At 40.6% G+C, this 23,875-nt stretch overlaps 1 protein-coding gene, 1 non-coding gene and 1 pseudogene across 3 annotated transcripts; 1 reads left to right on the forward strand and 2 right to left on the reverse strand.

Moving 5' to 3' along the window:
- Positions 1-7,144: 7,144 nt before the first annotated feature.
- LOC145437986 (galanin receptor type 2-like) lies at positions 7,145-8,131 on the forward strand. Its single transcript, XM_080315353.1, has one exon. It carries the CDS (start codon positions 7,145-7,147, stop codon positions 8,129-8,131), a length of 987 nt encoding a protein of 328 aa, XP_080171479.1.
- Positions 8,132-13,778: 5,647 nt separating this feature from the next.
- LOC145436988 (intelectin-1-like) lies at positions 13,779-20,298 on the reverse strand (annotated as a pseudogene). Its single transcript, XR_013914522.1, has 5 exons — positions 20,148-20,298; positions 19,919-20,019; positions 19,123-19,427; positions 18,205-18,429; positions 13,779-14,105 (listed from the first exon to the last, which is right to left on the reverse strand). The product of XR_013914522.1 is annotated as an intelectin-1-like (transcript).
- A 3,386-nt stretch (positions 20,299-23,684) lies between these two features.
- On the reverse strand, positions 23,685-23,766 carry Trnas-cga (transfer RNA serine (anticodon CGA)). The gene has a single exon. It is a non-coding gene; the product is annotated as a tRNA-Ser (tRNA).
- Between the last annotated feature and the right edge of the window lie 109 nt (positions 23,767-23,875).

Raw genomic sequence — 23,875 nt, forward strand, 5'->3', positions numbered from 1 at the left:
AACGCGAACCTAGCACTTTGATATTCAGTCGTTGAAATTAGGGTTTTTGGTAATATGCAAACTTTGGCCTCCCGGCAATGGCTTTTCGCTATATATACTTGAAAAATAAACCAATGCAGGGTGCTTCAACTTTGTAGTTGAGGGAAGATTGGGGAGTGTTGTCCATTTGCTCATTTGGGTGCTACGTTTGCCCCGTTTGCAATCTGTTTGATACATTGGCACTATTTCTTCGTTGCTTAACCACAATAATGAAAGTTTGTTTTCGGGCTGCTCTATTTCAATCACGTTATGCAGCGAAAACATCGAATTCCTCCCGACTCCCGCGAGCTTGTCTTTGGCGTAATCAAAATGCTGAAACGCATTCTTTGTGTTTGGCAGGGGTTCCCAATCTTCAACTCTCCGTGGCCCCTATGTTTTCAGCTGTTCTGGCTCATTCATTAGGCATAAAGATGGAATATAAAACACATTGAGACCGGCACACTGCTTTGTCTGGTAGTTATGTTATCCAGCTTGAGATAACTTTCATCATACTTCTTACTTCTCCCACGAGTAGCCATTGTGCAAATCTAAAAATATTAATTAATCTAATGGTAAAACAATAGCATCTCACATCAAGAAGTAGCTACAGTCAAATTGAATATATTTCGAATAGTAACAGTAATTTGTCACTATTTCAGTCAATTCGGCACACAGATGCTTTCTATTGTTTTGTAACCCTGGACTTTCAATTGTGTCGTTGGATTCAGAAACAACTTGAGCCAGAGTGATTATAAAATCAAATATTGAGCTTGAAAGGCCTAAAAATGACAGAAGGGGTCTCAGCTTTCCCGTGGCCACTTACTGGCCACAGATTTTTCTGTGGCCGGCCACGAATATCTCAAATTGTTCCTTGCATCAACCACAAATATATCATGACTATTGGTCACTATACACAGGCTTGGCATAGGCATTTTTTCATCGATCGATGGTGATGCATTTGATGACGCAAAGTATACTTACATATATATATATATCTGGAGTCATCTATTATTATAACAGTAATTTGATTATATAGCAGGCACATTTATGTCCTATGCCCATCACATCGGTTAGCAGCTTGATCTAACAACGGCATATGCGATACAAACCGATCCTTGCACCCAAGTAATCAAGTATCCTCTGGCATACACTAGGGCAAGGGTGGGCATTCTGGGCAATTATTTTCCTCCGCGGGTCAAATGAGAAGTAGAAAATACGTTGGCGGGCCGAGTGAGAAATTTTAGCTATATTCTCCAGCGTATTCCAATTTTATTTCTACATTACATTGTTACTAAGTGCTGCTCAGTGAATGTGTTGATATTAGGTAATGATAAATTGGCGGTTGATTAAAAAAATATCTATTTCCGTCATGATTGGAAACAATGTTAAACATGATACATTTTCAACTCTCGTTAAACCCCTATCCACGTTCTTCAATTATGACTCTAAAACAGTGGTTCTCGAGCTTTTTTAGACACGCCTCCCTTTATGATAGTGCAAAATTTCACGCCCCCCCCCTTATCATGACATCACAAAATATTAAAAAGTGCACAAAGAATGCTAGCAATCCCAACGGGTAGTTTGATGGTATGGAAGGTTCTGGCTGTTGATAATCGAATTCTGAAATATCTAAGTCGGACAATACACAGAGCAGAAACTGTAAACTGGGGGTAAATCGCGCGAGGCGCGAATTAAATTTTGATCAAACTTCGGCTTCGCGTCACCATTCCGATGCTTTCGCGCCCCCAGTTCGAGAACCACTGAACTGAAATGTATATGAAATAGTACAAAGCTTGTTTTCTTGGTCGCTGCCTTCCGAGCAGTGTGCAGCTTAAATAGCCCTCATGTTGGGAACGGGTTTACCCCTGACTCCAGTATACAAATATTTAGTACTCTAAACCAGTGATTCCCAACCGCGGCCCCCACAAAAATATTGAGAAATCGACTTTTGCTTGGCTTGGAGTCTGGAGTTTTCAATTAGGATTGCAGGAAAGTTGTGAGTAGACTGCTAAGATTACGTCACTGCTGTTTCAATGTAATGTGCGTTAACTTTCCTGTTGAACGAGCAGTAGGCCTACCTACCTATAGGTATAGATCAGTGGTTCCCAACCTTTTTCAGTGGCAGGGTCAAATTTAGAATTTCAGAGTACGGTCGGGGCCGCACGAACACCAAGGCAATGAAAGGAACCCAAAATAGTCACCAAAATATGAAAATTGGCATTGTTCCGATCATTCGCTTGACGCCATTGGCCGTTGTGTTGCCGCATACTCCCGTTGTTCAGAACAATCAACCTTTGCTGGCTATTTTGGAGTAGTTTTATTGCTCTGGCGAGATCTCAATTCGTATTTTTGGAATCAGTGGAATCGATTTCGATAAACACCGACATATCAAATTATTCGGACACTTGGGTCGCGAGCTATAGGACTACCAATTATGCTGCTTTTTGCCGGCTAATCAGTACGCATCTCGACGTATTCAATCGTGAGTCACTTGTTGCACATCTATTAGTAAATTAGTTATCAATACCCAGGGCCGTAACAGCACTTCTTCAGCCCTCCCCCCAAAAAACGTTTCTCATTGGGACCCCATAGGGTGATAAACAGAACTTTAGGCAGCATCTCTCGACTAAGCGCGCTAAGCGCGAAAAATTGCTATAATTCATGATTGAATCGGTCAATATAATTGGGAATTGCAGATATATTGGTATCAATTTTTATCCTCTCTCTGCTCACGTAATCAGATTGACCGGTTGAGCCGAGTGAGTTGTGTTTGAAAAGGTAGGACCACTCAATAATAATTAAACATCTTCGGGCGTATACCCGTTGGCAGGAACGAAACAGTAGCCTACTTCGTCAGGCCCCCCAAAGCACTTAGGTCTTGAGCTCCCATAGGGTGATAAACCGACCCCCCGTGCCGTTGTTCGCTTCTGCCACGAAATCAGGATCCCCGTTTAGTGAGCCAGCGCGGGGCGCGAAAACTTTCGATAATTCAAAATAAAATAGGTCAATAAGATCGGGAATTGCTTATATATTGCTGTCAATTACGTGTCCTCTCTGCTCACGTAATCAGATTTACCGGTAGAGCTGAGTGAGGTGTCTTGGAAACTGTAGGGCCCGTAAATAATAATTAAACATATTCGGACGGGCGGACCCGTTGGTACGACTTCGTTACATGATGTTATTTGTTATTTCGTGACCTCCAGTCTGCTATATCAAGAAATATAGAATCGCCCAAACATGCTAAACTAAAAGATGCAACCGATTTCAAATTGGTAGTCCTTCACTGGAATGTAAATTATTCCCTGCGAGATGGTAGCCTATTTGTCTCGTGGCGTTCAGATTGCCAAGACAGGAACATTCGGCGCCAGTCATTTAGGCGCCTGTGGTCAATTATACCTATATGTATTTTGAATATACATAACGAAGTTTTCGGTCCTTTTCGGCCAAGGTTTTGTCGCTGCCGATCGTTCTGGCACACTTCTTGGAGTCGCATGTCACATGGCCTAAAATTTATATGTCTTCGTGCGTCGTGGCGCGGTAATGGCCAACGCCGATATGCCCACTTCTATTAATCTTGCGTATTTTATCTTGGTCGAAGAGTACCCAATAATTGAGGTACTTGGAAACCTGAAATCGCGCGCAGCGCGAAAAATCTTTGGAAAAGTTGCATAAAATTTCATAAAATACTCTATAATTTATGCTAATTCACTAAATAATTTTGGGCCCCCTTCGAGCTCACTCCCCCCAATTGGGGGGCTTGGGGTGCGGCAGTTACGGTCCTGTCAATACCTATATCTATACCTATATCTATAGGTACTGCCCGTTCAACTGGAAAGTTAGGGCACATTGCATTGAAACAGCAGTGACGTAATCTTAGCAGTCTACTCACAACTTTCCTGCAATCCTAATCGAAAACTCCAGACTTCAAGCCAAGCAAGAGTATTTTACAAATATAACTTTTTTTTCATAAATCGAATTCTCAATATTTTTGTGGGGGCCGCAAGAAGGCTAGCTGGGGGCCGCATGCGGCCCTCAGGGCCGCGGTTGGGAATCACTGGTATAGATATAGGTATTGACAGGACCGTAACTGCCGCACCCCAATTGGGGGGAGCGAGCTCGAAGGGTGCCCAAAATTATTTAGTGAAGTACCATAAATTATAGAGTATTTTATGAAGTTTTATGCAACTTTTTCAAAAATTTTCCGCGCTGCGCGCGATTTCAAATCTCAAAATACCTTAATTATTGGCTACTCTTCCACCAAGATAAAATACGCATGATCTATAAAAGTGGGCATATCGGCGTCGGCCATTACCGCGCCACGACGTACTAAGACATATAAAGTTTTACGCCATGTAACATGCGACTCCAAGAAGTGTGCCAGAACGATCGGCAGCGAGAAAACATTGGGCGAAAAGGACTGCCCTTACGCTGACCGAAAACTTCGTTATGTATATACAAAATACATATAGGTGGCCTATAATTGACCATAGGCGCCTAAATGTCTGGCGCCAAATGTTCCTGTCTTGGCAATCTGAACCTCACGAGACAAATAGGGTCCATCACGCAGGGAAGAATTATATGCCAGTGAAGAACTACCAATTTGAAATCGTGTGCATCTTTTAGTTTAGTACGTTTGGGCCATTCTATATTTTTTGATATAGCAGACTGGAGGTCACGAAATAACATCATGTAACGAAGTCGTACCAACGGGTCCGCCCGTCCGAATATCTTTAATTATTATTTACGGGCCCTACAGTTTCCAAGACACCTCACTCAGCTCTGCCGGTAAATCTGATTACGTGAGCAGAGAGGACAAGTAATTGATAGCAATATATATGTAATTCCCGATCTTATTGACCTATTTTATTTTGAATTATCGAAAATTTTCGCACTGCACGCTGGCTCACTAAACGGTGATCCTGATTTCGTGGCAGAAGCGAACTACGGGACGGGGGGTCGGTTTATCACCCTATGGGAGCTCAAGACCTAAGTGTTTTGGGGGGCCTGACGAAGTGCTGTTTCGTTCCTGCCAACGGGTATACGCCAGAAGATGTTTAATTATTATTGAGTGGTCTTACCTATTCAAACACAACTCACTCGGCTCAATCGGTCAATCTGATTACGTGAGCAGAGAGAGGATAAAAATTGATACCAATATATATGCAATTGCCGATTATATTGACCGATTCAATCATGAATTATAAAAAAATTTCGCGCTTGGCGCGAACAGTCGAGAGAAGCTGCCTAAAACGGACACCCGATTTAGATGATAAATAGCGGTAAACAGCCATCTAGCCTGAGGGGGGCTGGGGGGCTTCGAAGTTCGGTTTATCACCCTATGGGGGGCCCAAGAGCAACGTTTGGGGGGGGGCTGACGAAATGCTGTTACGGCTCTGGGTATTGATAACTAATTTACGGATAGATGTTCAACAAGTGACTTACGATTGAATACGCCTAGATACGTACTGATTAGCCGGCAAATAGAAGCATAATTGGTAGTCCTATAGCTCGCGACCCAAGCGTCCGAATAATTTATTGATATGTCGGTGTTTATCGAAAGCAAGTGTCGCACTGATTGCAAAAATACGAATTGAAATCTCGCCAGGGCATTAAAACTAGGGCTGGGCACAATGATTCGAGTACTCGAATCTGAATCGAGTATTAATTTTAATGATTCGAGTCGAGTAGTAAAAGACGATTTTTTCGAGTACTGAAATGATACGCTCCTCACCACTGAAAGTTGATTTATCAACGAGGAGTTTATCAACGATCAACGAATTTATGCTAATTTCACTATTGAAGCCTTGAAACCATGATTGGCCGTATCGTAGCATACGAAACATGTAGTACAAAGCTACGAACGTTACTGGAAATAGCACATTTCCGAAGTCATGATCATCCCACAATATTGTCACCAAGTGCAATGAAATCGGTATGGTCGAAAAAAATAACAAAGTATCCTTAATATGATGGATAACATTATATTCTTTGTGGTCGGTTAAAAGGTACATATTTGAACTTTGACAAATAATATTCTGCTATGACGTCATAATGAGTGATACTCGATTACTCGACTCGACTCGAAGCATTTTACGTGATTCAGAATCGAATCACTCAGGTACTCGATTTTGCCCAGCCTTAATTAAAACTACTCCGAAATAGCCAACAAAGGTTGATTGTTCTGAACAACGGCAGCGCGGCAACACAATGGCCAATGGCGTCAAGCGAATGATCGACACAATGACAATTTTCATATTTTGGTGACTATCTTGGGTTCCTTTCATTGCCCTGGTATTCGTGCGGCCCCGACCGTACTCTGAAATTCCAAATTTGGCCCTGCCATCGAAAAAGGTTGGGAACCACTGCTCTAAACATTCGATGAATTTCAGTTTACGGCTTTCATTTTTGGCATGCCTGTTAATCCTATATGGGTGATAGATATGATGAGTCATATAGTAATCGAGAGCACTGATTGACTTATTGTTTCACGAATTAGGGATTTGGATACGTATCACGTACCAATTTGAAACACATACTGTATAATGCGAAATGTGACAATAGCAACAAAAAAGGTTTGAACTAAACTATATGGAAAGAGGGATTTCTTTTGACTTGAATTGCTACTCATTCTTTGCCATATTTACCATATTTTGAATCGGGATTACGCATGCGAGGTAAGTTTGGGTTACCATAGTCCTCTTTTAAGAGGATTTGTCCTCTTTTTAAAAGTGCCATCGAACGACGCCCAAATGACCTCTTTTTTGAAAAAATTGGTAAAATGTTTTTGAAAATTGGACTGAGATACAGGAAATCAGCATTCCAGTAACGGTCAGGAGAGTCTTTCGAGAGTTTACCCAGAAAGACGACTATTTTTTAGTTGTAGTAGTTTAGTTTTTAGAAAAAGTTGATCAATTTGGCGGTTTCTGCATGAATTGGGCCCGTGATCAGTAGCAAGGCCTACTTGAATCAGAGTGTCCCTCAATTAGGGATAATGAGCAAAAAAGGCCTTAATTGCACAAACCATCCACATAATCAGAGCGATCGCATTCATTAACTCTGTAGGCTACCGCGATTCGGACGCACGATCGCAGGTCATCGCTATATAGATCGCACCCACAACGGCGAAATGTCAGGGATGGAAGATGTAATGCTTTATCCTGCAGACATTTACAACCACTTTGAGCTGTCAGTCGTAAGAACGATATTTGCAGTTCTAGCGGCAGTCGGTTTAGCAACCAACTCTCTGATGATCGCCACAGTGCTGAAGATGAAAAGAACTGCTTTCCACGTTATAATCATCGGGCTGTGTTTGTCAGACATCATGTCGTCCTGCAACAGTCCGCTGTACGTGGAGGTGAATCTTTCTTTCCAGGATATCAAGTTCCCGGCATTTTTCTGCTATTCGGCGACAACTTTGGACATTGCCACGTCCATAGTTACAGTGTTTCAGGTCCTTCTGCTCACTGTCATCAGATTCAGGAGCGTAGTCTACGCAATGGCGTCCAGAGGCGAAATGACGCCTCGAAAATGCGCAGCGTTCGTGGTCGCATCATGGCTGACCTGCATGCTGGTGGTCATACCCTATCCATTCGGTTTTCGTACCGTTGAGACTAACACAGGTTTCATGTGCACCACAAACTCAAACGCAACTAACATTCATTACTTGATCTTTTTCACGATGACCGTCGGAATTTTCCTACCGGTACTCGCGATTATTACGCTCTGTGTCGTCATGATGGTCTTCTTAGTCTGCCGGAAATCAAGCGTGAGATCTTCAGGCTCTGGCGCGCAAACTGCCCAAAAACAAGCTTTGAGACTACTGACAGTTATTGTTATCAGCTTCCTCATCGGTTACACTGTGGATTATGCAACCAAGCTCTGCATCATGTTCAAAGGGAAGGAAATGACGGATTATTTCGCTCTGACAATGGCGATGGTTGCTCACGGAGTGCTCCGAGTGACGGAATGTCTCAACCCGTTCCTCTACTACTTCGGTTCCGGTGAAATCCGGGAAACTGCGAAGAAACTGTGCGTCAAGTCGCGCACTCCAATGACAGCAAGTACAAGTAATGAAACGCGGACTACCAACGTTCGGGTGGACCAGATTGCATGAGCTGCTTCGCCAGGTTACATACTGGTTGAATGTTCAATTGTTAACCGTAATACAAAGTATAATTCCTGGTATCCTTCAGCTTACAAAAGTAATTCAACACTATGGGCGATTTTGTCTCAAAGAATAGACTTGAATGGATAGACTACTTACTCGAATAGTGACATGATTTTTTTGATTAAAAGAAATATGGTTTCATTTATTATTGCGTGAAACTTGATCATCGTATTCATTTACTCTGTTATTGCCTCATACCTAGAACAATGCGATATAATGAGTGATATTATTATATTCATCCGTTCAGGACCCACAATGCGATACACGGGGCATAATGTAGTATAACTCATTTACTCATGCATATGACATTATACTTTTAATGTAGATAGATCAAGGAATACATCAATACTAGGCAGCGTTCGAGATTACCGGACAGACATACCGATTTCACCTACACCGACTTGTCTCTTCATTTTAGTCGCTTGTTTATTATATCATCTTATGCTTCTTCTGATTCTATGTACACTTGTACAGTGCATGCTTCTTATTTGCATGTTGTGGTGTTTGATTGAAAGACTACTCCAAGTCGTTCCTACCATTGCATTTTGCTGCAATACTGTGATGTTTTGATCTGATGAAATTCCAAATAAAGTGAGCTGAACTGAACTGAAATTTGACAAATTTGAACAGAGGATGGGAATTTGAAACACAGGGAAGGGCTGTGAAAGCGATTCGGTCGTCGGATTGCTTCGGGTTCGTTGGAACATCGCCCTGATCCAAGACGTACAAGGATTTCGTTTTTTTTTTTTTCAAGAATGCGGACTTCCGATTCGGCTACCAATCCTATGATAGCAGTAAAGTAGGACAACTAGCTTTTCGGAATTAGATCAGAATTAGAATGATAGCGGCACAATTTTTTTCCAAATTAGATTAGAGTTACAATTACTGAGTTCGGGGAAGAAAGACAACAAAAATCAAGTTCATCAGTTCACATCAAATCAGAGGTCATTCTCCTAAGCACGAGAATGGCGGATATCTGTACGTCAAGCCTGGGTAGCTCGCACGATACAGTTCTCCTGTTGCATTTTCAGGAAAAACCAGAAACTAGATTACTAAAATGACAACATAATAGAAGCATTTCACAATTAGATTACAGCTATATTACCGCCATTTAGCAGCATTCCGCTCGTTATGGCCAGAATAGCTTGGACTTGGTGACATGAGAAGGGCTTCGCCTTTTCGACTCATAGAAATTATGAGCGGGTGGTCAGATAAGTTCACGAGAGGAGCTGTCATTAAAGGCGCGAAATCCGTTCGCGTTTACATTCACCTCAACATATGCTCATGCTCAGCTTCTCGTGATGTCGACGATACCTCGCCAATGATCTGAATCCATTTTTATCGATTGCATTTAAGTGTCAATGTCACCTTTTATTGATCTACTAATATTTGAAGAGCTTCTTGGAGGTACAGAACTTCAATAGATTTACCATTGCGAATCACCGCGCCGTGGCTACTCCAGGTAGAACTTGCTGACAGTAGCGGTAGTTATCGCGTGATCTAGCGCTAACATGTATTATTTTGTGAATCAGCCGGACACAGATTTGTGCAACCAATTCTAGTCGTTTAACTTGATCGAAATTCCGGTAATCTAATATTAAAATCTAATTCTAATATGTGAAATACGTTCATTAAGCTCTCGTTATAATACTAAATCTACTTTCTGTTCTTCCTGAAACTGCTGCAGCCGAGCCAAGCTCTGTGTACAGACAGTTGCCGTTCTGGTGCTTGTGAGTATTACCTGTGATTCGATGTAAATTGAACTTGATTTTTTTTGTATTTCTGTCAAATTTGGAATTGAATTCATTTTCCTAGTTTTTGCGAATTCACTCGTTCTAATTCGAGTGTAAATTGAAAAAAGCTGTGTAGCTATAGTTTTCTTGCTTGTTTTATTCACGACATTAGCGCTTTTAAACTCTGAGGTCATTTGCGGCCCGTAGATTAAGTTCAGTAACATAAATTCTTTGTGAGGTTTTTTCAATCGTATTACGGGCGACTTCCATTCACGCGCTCTTCCAACATCAGTCTCTGTCTAGTTTTTCGTGCGTCCGTAACTTGAGTCATAGCTGCAGACTTTTTGGCTCGGCTCACATTAATTCTGGGCTTTTCATACACTGCAATCGCAGCGAAGTTAGAGATGAGGAACCCAGATAAACCTCTGACACATGGAAGTTGATCCTAACCGGGATTCGAACCAATGACAGTTCGTGTCGTGGTGCACATAGCCAGAAAAAGGCGAGAAATACCACTGTAAAAAATGCCAATCAATAATAATACTAATATTAATAATAACTGTAAACGCGGACGTTGCCGAATCGCGAATGGATTCCGTCATTAATAGTAGCTAGGGTTGCATTTAAAACAAACGGTGTTTAAATACTTTGTTTAAAACATGTTTTAAATAGTGTTTCAAATAAAGGTCTTTTAAAAAAAATATATTTTTTTTAAGTTGTAAAATTATGCTATAATTGTGTAAATACTTTCCAAAAAACATGTTGTATGAGCCACCCGATATAGCCGACGTATATCGATATAGGATGGTTGGAGCCCGCAAAATGGTCGATTCAACATTAATAGTACAGATGTCTCGTCAAAGGTGCCATATTTACCCTATATTTTCAATTGTCAATGTCAATCGACTATGACGTCACAATTAGATATTGTGACGTCATGGCTTAAAAAAAAAACAAAAAAAAAACAATACAAAACATGTTTTAAATAAGGGCCTTGTTTTAAATATGTTTGTTTTAAATTATTTTTGTTTTAAATGCAACCCTAATAGTATCAGTATCACACATTACTATCAAATATTTATCCTTTCTCAGCCCATGTGATCAGATTCACCAGTAGGGTTGATAGAGGGAGTGCTTTCGAAAAATTAGGGCAAGTTATAAATTATAATTCATCTGCGGTGGGTCAAATGTTATTAGTCACTTTGTTGATGCTGTTATTTCTTGACCCCCCATCAGGATTGTTGGTATAGTATTAATACATAGGAATCGCCCATATGTACCGGAAAAAATTTCTGTCGTGAGGAGCACACGATTCCGATTCCGGCTCAGATTACAAAGGCCGCTATACTATATTAAAATCGAAAAATGAGGTGGCATGAAATCGCGCGGAGCGCGAAGAAAATTGCAAGATTAATTATAATCTCTCAAACATTCGGGAGTGAACTCGTATTTTCAATTTGCATGTCGACGGCCGCCAACACATACTAATTGAATTACGTGTCGGCGGCCGCACAAATACCCTTCTACTGCCATAGGTTGCCTACTTCTGATCTAGAAGAAATGTTGCTGGAATATACACACTGCATCCTTCGCATTGATATCTTCATCTTCCTCTGTTTCAGCATCGTACCTCTTCTGTAGTAGTATCGTCGTCTCTTGTAATATAATCGTCGTCAGCGTCTTCTTAGCGTACTCCACCACCCCTCCGTTTCCAGAACAAGTGCAACAACCACCAGTAGAATCAGTGCCGTTTTCAACTGCATCTTCTACGAAAAGAAGATTGAAAGTTTGTAGTTACTACAACGCTTGAGATGAACTAAGAGTTGGATAACTTTAAATATTATATAGTCTCGTACTAACCTGTTCGATGAATCCAGTTTGTATAGGATTGATGAGCGATAAGCTCATACGAGATTCAGTGCCTTATATAGCCCTTCATGCCGATAGTTTCAATATGTAGGCTACAAAACAATGCCAGGAATAATACAAATTTGTGTACATTAGGCTGATACGCAAATAACACATATCTAATCCTACTTGATATGAAAATTTGCTAACGGAAATGACTCCAGGCGGATGCTGTCAAATTGGCGACTTCGGTTATAAGTAAAGTGCAATTTGTATTCAGTATGAAATAAATATTACGATAATAGATATATCCATCACTTGTATTTGCAGAGACTGACTATAACATTTCGTGCATGCAATGCAAGTAATTGTTTAATCATATCTATTTAAAGGAGCCCGATTGTATATATATATTTATATTTTATAGCATATGATGCCCAAATCCAGAGATGGTCAAAGTAGTCAGAGTTGCTACTCCATTAGAAGTTGAAAAAACACAGTAAATTTTCACTCAATTGTAAGTGCAAGTGAATCGGAGGCGGTTACTTTTCAAATGGCAAGATGCATCTTCGCGACTAAGGAAAATGACCAATGACACTACAAATATAGGTGCAGTCTTTGCAAATATATTCAATTACCGAAGTGATTTTAAAACGGCCGAAGGCAATGGTATATAGCGGCCTTAGCGGGGGTTCTCGAACTAGGCTACGTGTATTCGCCGGTGGTACGCAAGCTTACTAGACGCAGCTAAAGGCTTATACCACCATGCTTTTACATCGCTGTGTAATGTTGCTCTCCTCGACTACGTTAACTTGGGTTACCGTACGTCCTTCAGGAGGATTTGTCCTCATTTTTGAAGAAATGTCCTTCCTTCGTCCAAATGTCCTACTTTTTGGCCTAAAATGCCCCAAAAGACCACGAAAGACGTTAAATTTCGACCTAAAAGATATATGACAGGTTACGCGGGAGTCAAATATGAAAAAAAAACACCTTTTTTATTATTTTAGTCAACACCACAGAAGTATCGTAAAAAGTAATTTCGAGTCAAACTGAAGACGTTATTTTAGTCAACACAACAAGATTTCCAGTAAATATGTCAATATCAGCTGTTTTCTATTTCAGTAAACTAACTTTTATGATTTGATAAAAGTGTCCTCATTTCCCGATTCCAAAATACCGTAACCCTAACATTAACTGAAGTGTACATATGTGCCTGTACTGCCGCGGTGATAAGAGTATTTTTACATATAGCCTAATGAGATCTCGTAGCCTGAACCAGTGTCACTTGCTTATTATGATAGCAAATAGATTAGCAATATTTTATTCTTCAGTGTTTTCTTGTGTGTAATGATAAGCAGGCTATAGTTTGTTGGACTGCTGGTGAACTTATTTTGCATTACACTAGACAAGAATCCATTTCCCGGCAATAGACTTGGTCAAGTAGGCCTATGGTAAATTCGTACCCAGCAGTGTCAGAAACGTGTGCAGAGTCTTTTGCTCTTCCAGACCACTTACAACTGTGTACAAGTTTTTTCGAGCACGTACGAATTCTGTGGCAGTACATTGAACGTGATTATGCGTGCGTCTTTCCAAATTCTAAGAATAGGTTTAGTCGCGGAGAGAAGTATCAAGTTCTTCCATCGCATTGAATGTGTGCAATGATATTCGAAAAATTAAACATATATTTTTTTAAATTGTCTACAGCTACACTTTTGCCGGAATTGTTTGTTGTTTATCTCAGAAGCACTACGTTACAGTTATGCACGTCTATTTCACGATGTTTTAATGACAAGTTCATTGATAACAGTGATGCAAACTTATCTCAAACTTCATTTTACTAAACACCTTCCCCAAAATCCAGTTTACTTAAACTGCTTTCAGGTAGAAATGGTTCATACAATCAAAACCTTTTGAGCAGTGCAACAATTACACACTTGGGTTACTGACCACAGCCTATTCTCAGTTATATTAATTGTTCATTAGCGTCCTTCCTTAATAACAGGCGACAGCAGTCAATTGGTACGCTGCGCTTTATTCAAATACCATCGATTCTCTAACCGTAGAAACGAATTATACGCAGCACTTTGTCTGAAATTAAGTATCGACAGGCACGGGAATATTTATCGATAAAATATCAGAACAGATGACTCCAGCAACTTTGTCGACGCTGCCCATCCGGGATTCTTTTCCCAATCCATAGCTGAAAAATCTCCGAAGTAAGTGACGTGTCCGCTACTCGTGCTTCCAATGCACTCGTGCTCGATATGTCCTTTACCGAGTTTTATCTTAACACCGGAACAAAGAGCGAAAGCGTTTCCCTCGTGATTTATTGCCCGAAACTGGAAAATAATTAGTTTTATGATTATATACATTAATTCATTGTATACCCTTAATATAGCGTGCAGCAAGTCGAGTCCATTGAATGAAGGCAAACCTCAAAAGTAACGCTTAGACGCAACTTAAAAATATGACATATCCTCATGCCTAAGTTCAATCACATTGGAGGCATCTGTGCTTGATATCATCAAGCAGAAGGCATCAAACTCGAGTGTACTTGCCACTCAGCCTGTGCTGCGATATATTACATGTCGATCAAACCTCATTTGAAAGATCAGTGGCATACTAGTGCAGGGCTGACTAGATCAGTGGTTCTCAAACTTTTTCAGACACCCCCTGTATGATAGTGAAAATTTTCGCCCCCCCTTATCGTTCTATCACAAAATGCAACCAGAATGTTAGCAATCCCAACGGATAGTTTGATGGCATGGAAGGTTATGACTGTTGATGAGAGGATTTTCCAATATGAAATTCGGACTACACACAGAGCAAAACCATAAATTGGTGGTAAATCGCGCCGAACGCGAAAATTTTCTTCAGTTTACCCCAGCTTCGTGTTCCCGTTCGGATGCTTTCACGCCCCCAAGAGAGGCGCCCCCAGTTTGAGAACCACTATAGGCTACTATCCACTCAAAACACGCAATTTTGTTACTCTCACTCTGCAGTGTTTTCTCACTTTTTCGTCATCAGGGACCCCATTCGAAACAGATACAAGGATACGTATCCTCTATCAATCCCGTATGGTTGTCAACTTTGCTTATAATTACGGCGATTTTTTTGACATGTCAAAAGAAGTCACAATTTGGTCAAAATTGCAGAGTTGGTTAAAAAATTGTCAAAATTGTTTATAAAGTCAATATTTTTTTCTGCAACTTGCATTCGTTTGAATCGTAGATGTTTATACTGTCGGTGAACTTATCATTTGACATTTTACAGTCTGCAGTCTACTTTATAGGTGCACCGTTGTAGACGGCCCATTGCCTGCTCATTGTGAATCATAAACGGTCAAATTAAACACATGGTTTGAAATGGTGTTATGCTCAACGTACCGCAATATCCCAACTGAACCAATACTGCGTGGGAATTGGTTCTTATATCAAGAATCCCTTGATGAAAATTTGTGATGTAGACCAGTGGTTCTCAACCGCCGGTCCGCGGACCGGTGCCGGTCCGCGACGACATTCCTGCCGGTCCGCGAGGTATATTACAATTTTTACCTTAATTTCAAGATGCAATGTTGAAGGCGACAAGTACAGAACATATACAAGCTGACACATCGCTAAACAGCGCAGTTTGTGCGATCATTCGTTTTCGATTCATTCATTTCGGGCAGGACCGTAACTGGGGCTCCCAAACCGCCAAATTGAAGAGATGCCGAGCTTGAAAAGGGCCCAAAATTATTTTGCAAATCAAAATAAATCATAGTGTGATTTTTTGAAACTTTTTTCAACTGCTTTGCGCGATTTAGTGTCACTAAATGCCATGCTTATAGGTGCCCTCTCCCGAAAAACGCGCATGATTTATATCAGTGGTTCTTAACCTTTTTTCCTCCAGCGCCCCTTTTCAAAAATTGCCTGGGTCTGGCGCCCCCCTATTTTAAGTAGCCTACTCTAGTAAAAACAATTGCTAAGTGGTCGAAGTCCGGTGGGTCTTTTCTGGTTGGAACTGTACTATTGGAAATATTTCGCGCTTGAATCGCGCCCGAGGATCACTCGAGTAATTAACGATATAATACTTGTATATGTGCTATATTCGGGATCAAATCAAGGTCGTTATTTATATAACAACTATCGGGTAGGCCTACCGCCTCATGGTTTGAGCGCGATGTACACATCCCGAATTCACCTCTGCGTTTGGCAATACGGGAAAGTTAATTGTATTGGTATTTGTTTTATTGTTTTGTGTTACAATAGTAAATCAACTGAGAATGTGGCAGAGATATTTGCTCACATTGAATTTAGCACTGCACCCAGCTCTTAACTTTAAGATGAATGTATTCTTCCAAACAAAGTAAACCATATTATATAACGTTTATGTGCGTTGTGGATCACAAAACTAATCAGTATCATCTTTTATGATACGATGAAGAAATATTCTGACGAATTGATTTTGTAGCTCTCAAATAGGCTACAATTATATTTCGGTAATCATTTAGGCCGCAAAGCTTCAAAGCATCTTTAATGTACAAAGGGCATCACTCTCGCAAGTAGGCTACCTCTTCGATTTCAACACATATGCGCGGCAAGATACAAATACCTAGCTGGAAACATTTTGTGGAAAATAACCCGAGCTAGTGTGACGGGAGTGTTTTAACGGGGAATTGGCGATTCAAAAGAACGCGCAATTCTTTTTACACGAATTAAAATAAACCACTGCATTCATGAGAACAGCGAATGTATAAGTTTCGTGACGAAAAATTGCGGGATTTCACATATTTTGTCGAAAGTTAATTTGGAATTATAACTCAGGGATATATACAACTATTTTTCTACCATATATTCATATGCCTCTACTATATCATCTACTGCGACGCCACTTTTCTTCAGCCCCATAGCCCCATACCGCCTCATGATCCCAGCGCCCCTCACTTCGCTCCCTTGGCATTTCCGTCCCCTTTAAAATCCAAATCGCCCCTTGGGGGGGGGGGGGGGGGGCGCTGGAGACAAGGTTAAGAACCGCTGATTTATATAAATAGGCATTTCGTCGTCAGCCATTACCACGCCGCGAAGTACCAATACAAGTTCAGGCTAACATGGGACTACGAAGGTTGTGCCAAAAATTCGGCTGCGAGAATACCGATTCAGTCATGAATGATCGGAAATTTTCGCTATTGGCGCGATTAAGCTGCATAGACTTTCTGCTTACACTGAGTAGCATGAATGTGCTCAGAAGTACAGGTGAAAACATCCACCCAACTGTAGGGTCTGGGGGCGAAGAACCCGGAAGTTTGGCTTATCGCCCTGTGTGGGCCCAAGACCAGCGTTTTTGGGGTGAGCTGACGAAGTAATTTTTCGGCCCGGGTTTGCGCATGGCCGGCACAGCTGCTGTAGGGTGTTGTCTTGCGGCACGCATTGTATTCGTAGTTGCCAGAGTAGCCTGCGTCTGGTGGCAGTGTGCAATGAGCAAGGTAGCACGACAAGGTGCTTGGTTCTACTCCGAAACGCTTATTCTCTCGATATTGTCAAAGAGAAGAATATTATTTGTGTTGGCGTGGTCGGTTAAACCCTAGGCCTTCGGCGCGAAAGACTGGAAACGACTCTCGGCGGTAGCACGTTTATCTGGACAAGGCAATTATATCTCGACTCGGCTGACTCACTACCATAAAATCACATGGATGCCATCATGAAGATAATTAATTACGATAAAAACCCTCTAAATGTCACACTCTAGCACCATATAATTGCAAAAAACCCTTACATACTTTACATTTTGGCTTTATTTCAATTTTGAAAGTTCACCGGTCCGCCTGACATTTTTGGAAATTTTACCGGTCCGATAGGTGAAAAAGGTTGAGAACCACTGATGTAGACAACATTGTCAGAATGAAGCAACACGGTGTGTAACCAGCAGTCTATACGCACTACTTCAGTGTTGCCAGCCAACAACTGCTGCTGTTGAACGTTCTTTCTCCATTCTTGGCAACCTACGGACGGATACTTTCAACCCGAGAATATAGGAAAGTGTCTTTCGTTGTTCTACTACAAATTTTAATTATTTCTACCCTAATGCGTGATGTTCCTGCTGGAATTCTTCATAGGTCCATATTTCATCAAAATGAAGTTTCAGGCCAATACTTCGTAAAGACAGACAGTTCCAACCAGAAATAAAGATTAGTACAATGCTAACATTATGTGCGAAAACACCTAATTTACATACATGAGGACAAAATTTTGTAAACATCAAGTTTTTCAAGGTCAAAAATTATCAAAATTTTGATTTTTCTCTGCAAGTTATGTAGCGAAATTGCCAAGTGTGACGCCTCTCTCATCGTTACCTCTATAAGAATGAAAGAGAACTTTATTGACGCTTTCGTCTCAATTTCGAAATCAGAAGAACGGTATTGAATGAACCTTGTGCTAAACGCTGAAGTAATAACTGCACCTGTACATATCCGCCATCGACTTCAGCTCGTATACGTTCGGTTCCAGTAAATCCAGATATAATTGTGTGTTCCCCTTCGCCCACACCACTGGCATTGCTAGACCGTTATCAACGTTGACTTTGTATATCCCATTTCTTATTTTGTAATGATGTGAGTACAAATTTGCAAGATTGCCTCCGAATGTCGGTAGGAATCCGTTGTTGGTGAAGTATTTGAATAGTGCTCTAAATATAGATGGAAGGCGCATTTTAGTTTTGCTAATCCTCTTGGTTTCGGATCTGTTTCAAATCGAGGATTATATGCAGTCGTTCAACAAGCGAAGATGGGAACTGTCGTTGCCTGAATGATATTACTCGTAATTAATTTCTAGAAAAACTGACGGTCGAAATATTAACGGGAAATTCCAGTCGCCGAAAAAACAGAAACAGAAAACGGTTTTAATATCAGTATACTGGTCTCGTTCTGATAGCAGTTATACGATCTTGTAATAAATAACTTTGAATCGCGTCGCTGGGAAACACATGGCAAAATATTTCTTCACAATGCGATTGCGCTTCGGGCAGAACTCATTGCCATTGCTCAAGTAGCAAGCGTATTGCCGCAGACCAGCAAGAGAAAGTAGTTCATTGAGCATTGTTTCTTCACGATATGCCATAAAATTCGATGCTGATTTTGCGGTGCTCCGGCGCCATGAGCAAAATAAAATTCGTACTTTACTAATAAGCAAAGCTGATGCATTCGAATGATGCCTGTTGAATCAGCTAAGGCAGCCCAGAGATCACTTTCCTACTCTCGCAGTTATTTTTATATTAATTTGAATATTATACCTCACTTGCTGCTTAAATCTTAAAATCCCAGGAGAGCCACGCTCTTGCTCATACGCCGATGAATTGTCTCAGAGTGTCGGCTATACTTACCGATTTTCAATGTCATGCAGCGGAGTATCATTCGGAACATGCCATATCATGATATCACTGGCGTACATGTTGTAATAGGCCGGGGTTTTGTAGTCGTCGCTGGTGACTGACGATGGTATCCCATACGTTGCACGGTTTTCCCAAAATCCGTCGCCGTGTGGATGCGTACCAGTGACGCCTTGCTCGCTAGACCAACGATCACCTGCTGTACATCTTCCTTTCATGTTATTTTCGTGGATCGAAGCGACCAGAGTCCATCCTCCACCACTCACGGCCATATCGCAATATGTCTGGAAGACGTTTCCCTGGTAGAAAATACGTCAATGTGTAATGATTATTACATTAGCGACACGACCCAATATGATGTACAAAATTGTGCATACAGTGGTGGTCATTGTATAGTGAGTATTGCTACTGCAGTTAAGGTAGCACCGTAACTTGGATTGATGTCAGATTATAATTCCTCGGGCTCTGTCTATCATTGAACAGCGAAATTGCGTTTTTGAAACGGTTTTACGAATGCTGGGCAGTCTTTATTCGATCCCACATCATTATCGCCCAATCTCGTAATCATATCCTCAACAAATTCCTTCTTGAGAGACGTCAATATCAGTTGTGGCCATCTATGAAAATGACTAATTGACTATGTACAAAAGGTTTAACATCCGCGACTCGTATCTAACGAAATGTGGTGATATTATCGGACACAAAAAACATCAATAAGTATATGATCATGGGCCGTAAATGATATCAAGTCGTATCATTGTACTGTTACGAAATTGATGCTGATACTTGCCTCCTTGTCTCTGATATAATAAAGTCCATTTTTAAGTGAAGGATTGTGTTTCTTCAATCCTTTACAGCTCTGAGCCGGGTTGATAATCGAACCAGGCGAATCTGAAAAATATCGGTAATAATATGAATGCCAGTCCAATTTGATTAAAAGTTCAGTTTACAAGATCGATCACAAATGCAGCGTCTTTAAGGCATTGCGATTCACCTAATAAAATCGCGTTCATATTTACCATATTTTGTGGCTACAGTTTCCTCGCATATTGCCCCGAGAAACATCAACGCAACCAGCAGACCGTTTTTTGTCCATGTCCAGCCCTCCATAATCAGCGCACTAAGTCAGTTTTATCAGATTGACCTGTAACATTTATGTGATATGTAGTCGGGCATAATTTGTATATGCATAAATCTGCACTACATCTGATGGGCGTTATTCAATATCAACATATAGAAATATCATGCACACCGATTCAGGCAGTGACCGAGCGACCGGCGATCTATAATCGTCCCGTATTTATAGTGAATAAATACCGTAAACGATCGAGATGATAAACACGCACATGGATGTTAGTTAAACATGCGTCGTTTACAAACTTCTTAAAGCTAAAGTGAAACTAAAGAATGTTGGAACAAACTTTTCAATAATTTCTGACTTGTCACGACTACATTCAATATCTATACGGTCTCACGTTAATTGTAAAGAACCAACCAAGACTACGGTTTGCTACTTTATCAGGGTAACTTAAATGTCCCTCTGTTTATACCGTTGGCTGACTATGTTGATTTCTCCGCGGAGTTGTGCTTACATTAATAATTTAAAGTTTACTCTTGAGGACAGACGTTATTTGATGACCGCATTTCATTACATTTGCGTCTACACTTTTCCAATGGATTTCGATTAGTCATACGCTGAGAGGGTAACTTAAGATTATAGTGTGACACTCATCTCCAGAATGGGAGTTATCGCTGACGCCAGCGACCTGTTTTCTGTTATGACAAGCTCTGCAACTTTAATCAAATTTAACCTCGAATCGCGATTGACCCGCGGAGTGAACACAGCAAATGCCAGACTTATTCGACAAGGCCTATGTTGCATTTCAATTTAAGGCTGAGTTATGATATTGTCAAAATACTCGATTTCCACCGATCGTTGTAGTCTGCATAATATACCTAAGTTTACTGCAGGGCTATAAACGTAAGAAAATCATCCCTCAAGATAAAATAAAAATTATGAAACGTTGCCGAATAAATTTGAACTTTATTCAAATAATTTACGTGAATATTGATCAGTGCTGTCCAAAATTAGGTAAAGTTCAATAACGACTTGTAGTAAAGGCTCAATCTGTAGATTCATGATACCAAATCATCAATGGACCTACAAGAAGCTCACATCAAAGTCGATAACATTTCGAGCGAAGCATTTGAATGTAGCCGTCGGAGAGTGGGCGGAGAATCGCAGAACCTGTCTGGCAATCACGACCCCGCATGCTAATTGGTTGAAGACTGTAATTAAAATATTATGATTGACTGACGAGCTGATATTCTGATCATTGCCGGAAATGATTGTTTTCTCTTGTTTGGTATTGGATTACAGCCATATCTATTGGTACGACTGCAGATATGTAATATTGTCACTTTTAATGTGTCGCTGAGAGTTCATAATACAACATAAGCTAACTCAGCGCCCGCGAAAAGTTACTTGTACTAAAACCATAGGCTGTATAAACAGAACCGAAAATTCGTTTACTTTGAAGCCAGCGTTTATGTGCCGCGATTACGTAGCCTACTTGCGTCGTACGCGTGATCCAAATTCAAAATAAAGTCAATGTAGCAAAGTATACCGTACCAATTGAAATCACAAGAAGTCACTGTTTTCACATAGTTTATACTTCAAACCTTTTTTGTGGCCATTGTCACATTACGCATTATAGGCATACACTGTCTTTGCTTCAAATTGTTATGTGATACGTTTCCAAATCCGTAATTCGTGTAACAAGTCAACCAGTGCTTGTGATTGAGTCATCATGTATCATGACCCATGCCATAAATGATGGACGGATAAGTCACAAAAAGAAATCTTAGCACTGAAGGCCGAAATTCCAATCAAATTTGGAGCACTAACTGATATGTTACTGGGGTCAGAGGTAAATCTGTCTTTTTAGTAGTTTGTACGGATCAGGTCACCGTGTTTAAGGAGTATAATTTAAGTCTGTGTTATGACAAAAACATAAAGACAGACGAATGGGGAAGAGTGGGCGAATTTTGGATGAACTGCTCCTTCGCTAAACGACAAGGCATTTTTACCAAGCTGCACGGTCTGCACGCCGCTCGGAGGCAGCAAGCAAGACAATATTTCTAGGTTTTGACTGATACCCGTTTTATCAAATTACCGCTCAGCAAGCCGGTCAAAAATTACCGTCAAATTGCCTTTAGCCAAATTGAAAGTGTGACGTATGCTATACGAATTTCATTGAGCCGTGAGATTTGCTCGTGGCCACACCATATAGCACACTATGCCACTTTACTTATAGCAAAGCAACTAAGGTTTTGCAAAATTGAAAAACTGTTGTACTTCCAAAAATTGTAAACTGTATGTACTTCCAACTTTGATATTAGGCAATTTAATGGCGATTACGGTAATGCCGAACTTTACTATCGACGTGACAGATTTACGTGTTCACTGTTCAGTGTTCACACACGTTCGTGTAAAGAATTTGAAGCTGGCCAGTAACAAACCATTTTTTAGAGTTTAATCATGTGGTTCTGCGCATTTGTATTACTTACCCTAGTATTGTCATATCATCCATACTGAAACATTTATAGTAGACCTATATAAAGTATACTTTTACCAAGGAGCCATATCTATTTCCATACAAACCTATACTCAAATGGCTGAAAAATGTGGAACACAATAACAGAATCTAATTCTGAATTATATCGCGGTCACAAATCATACGTGCCCATGTGCATGCCTTCCTACGTTCCTATTTACATGCATAATTTGGATTCAAATGTTGTACTCGATTTTTACCGTGGTATAAGTATGAGGTCAGTTCTGGTTTCGTGTTCCACGGGAGTATATATTCACACCCGTATATCAGGGGTGGTACACGCACGAAAATACGCATACTTTCCGCTATGAGTTTATCCTTCAAATTTTTGGGTTTTTGTGATAGAAAGTAGTGTTTGATGAGATTTCACCCCTTTTATATGGAAAATCCTTTACCGAAAATTGCTACCATAATCTGTCGACTATGCTCATAAGTCCCAAAATATTTGCATTTGTTACCAGGATACATTGCGCGGCTCCGAATGCTCGTGTCCTGGTTCCTGAGAGCATTATTGAATTGAAGTGAACAAGGTGTCGTAGGAACTCGTATACCACTGAGTAGTTGACTAATTACGTAACTCTCATTTCAATACTGAGAACGCCAGACAAGTACAGCGACTCTCAATCTTAAATCACAACAACAATAAATGTGAACATGCTCTCTGACTGTCACCTTTTGAGCGTGCAAGTCGAAGCGGTGCGGTGTATCGGAATGCTAATATTCGATCAGTAGCGCGCTAAGAATATGCGTGATACAATTGCGAATCGCGATCGCTAGGATATAGTTTGTAGGTGTATTATCTGCAGCTACAGTGTTTTATATAATATGATATCATATGGAATAAATCTTTAAAAGATTAACGAACTATCCATCAATAGTACCGTGATGACATTTAGTGATATCAAAATCAAAAGCATATTGGTGAAGGAAAGTGCCATCCGCTGCGAGCAGGGTTCGAACCTGCGCGGGAATATCCCACTGGATTTCGAGTCCAACGCCTTAACCACTCGGCCATCGCAGCCACGTCGCATCCTTCATCGAACACCTTGACATCACTCCGTGATATGCAATCCACTATCGGACTAAGGTAGTGTTGCAAAGTAACTAAAACTTGAAAATGACAAGGAAAG

This window comes from Botryllus schlosseri, chromosome 4 (genome assembly GCF_051294905.1).
Source record: "Botryllus schlosseri isolate E-star chromosome 4, Bs_hap1, whole genome shotgun sequence".
In the NCBI taxonomy this organism is placed as follows: domain Eukaryota; kingdom Metazoa; phylum Chordata; class Ascidiacea; order Stolidobranchia; family Styelidae; genus Botryllus; species Botryllus schlosseri.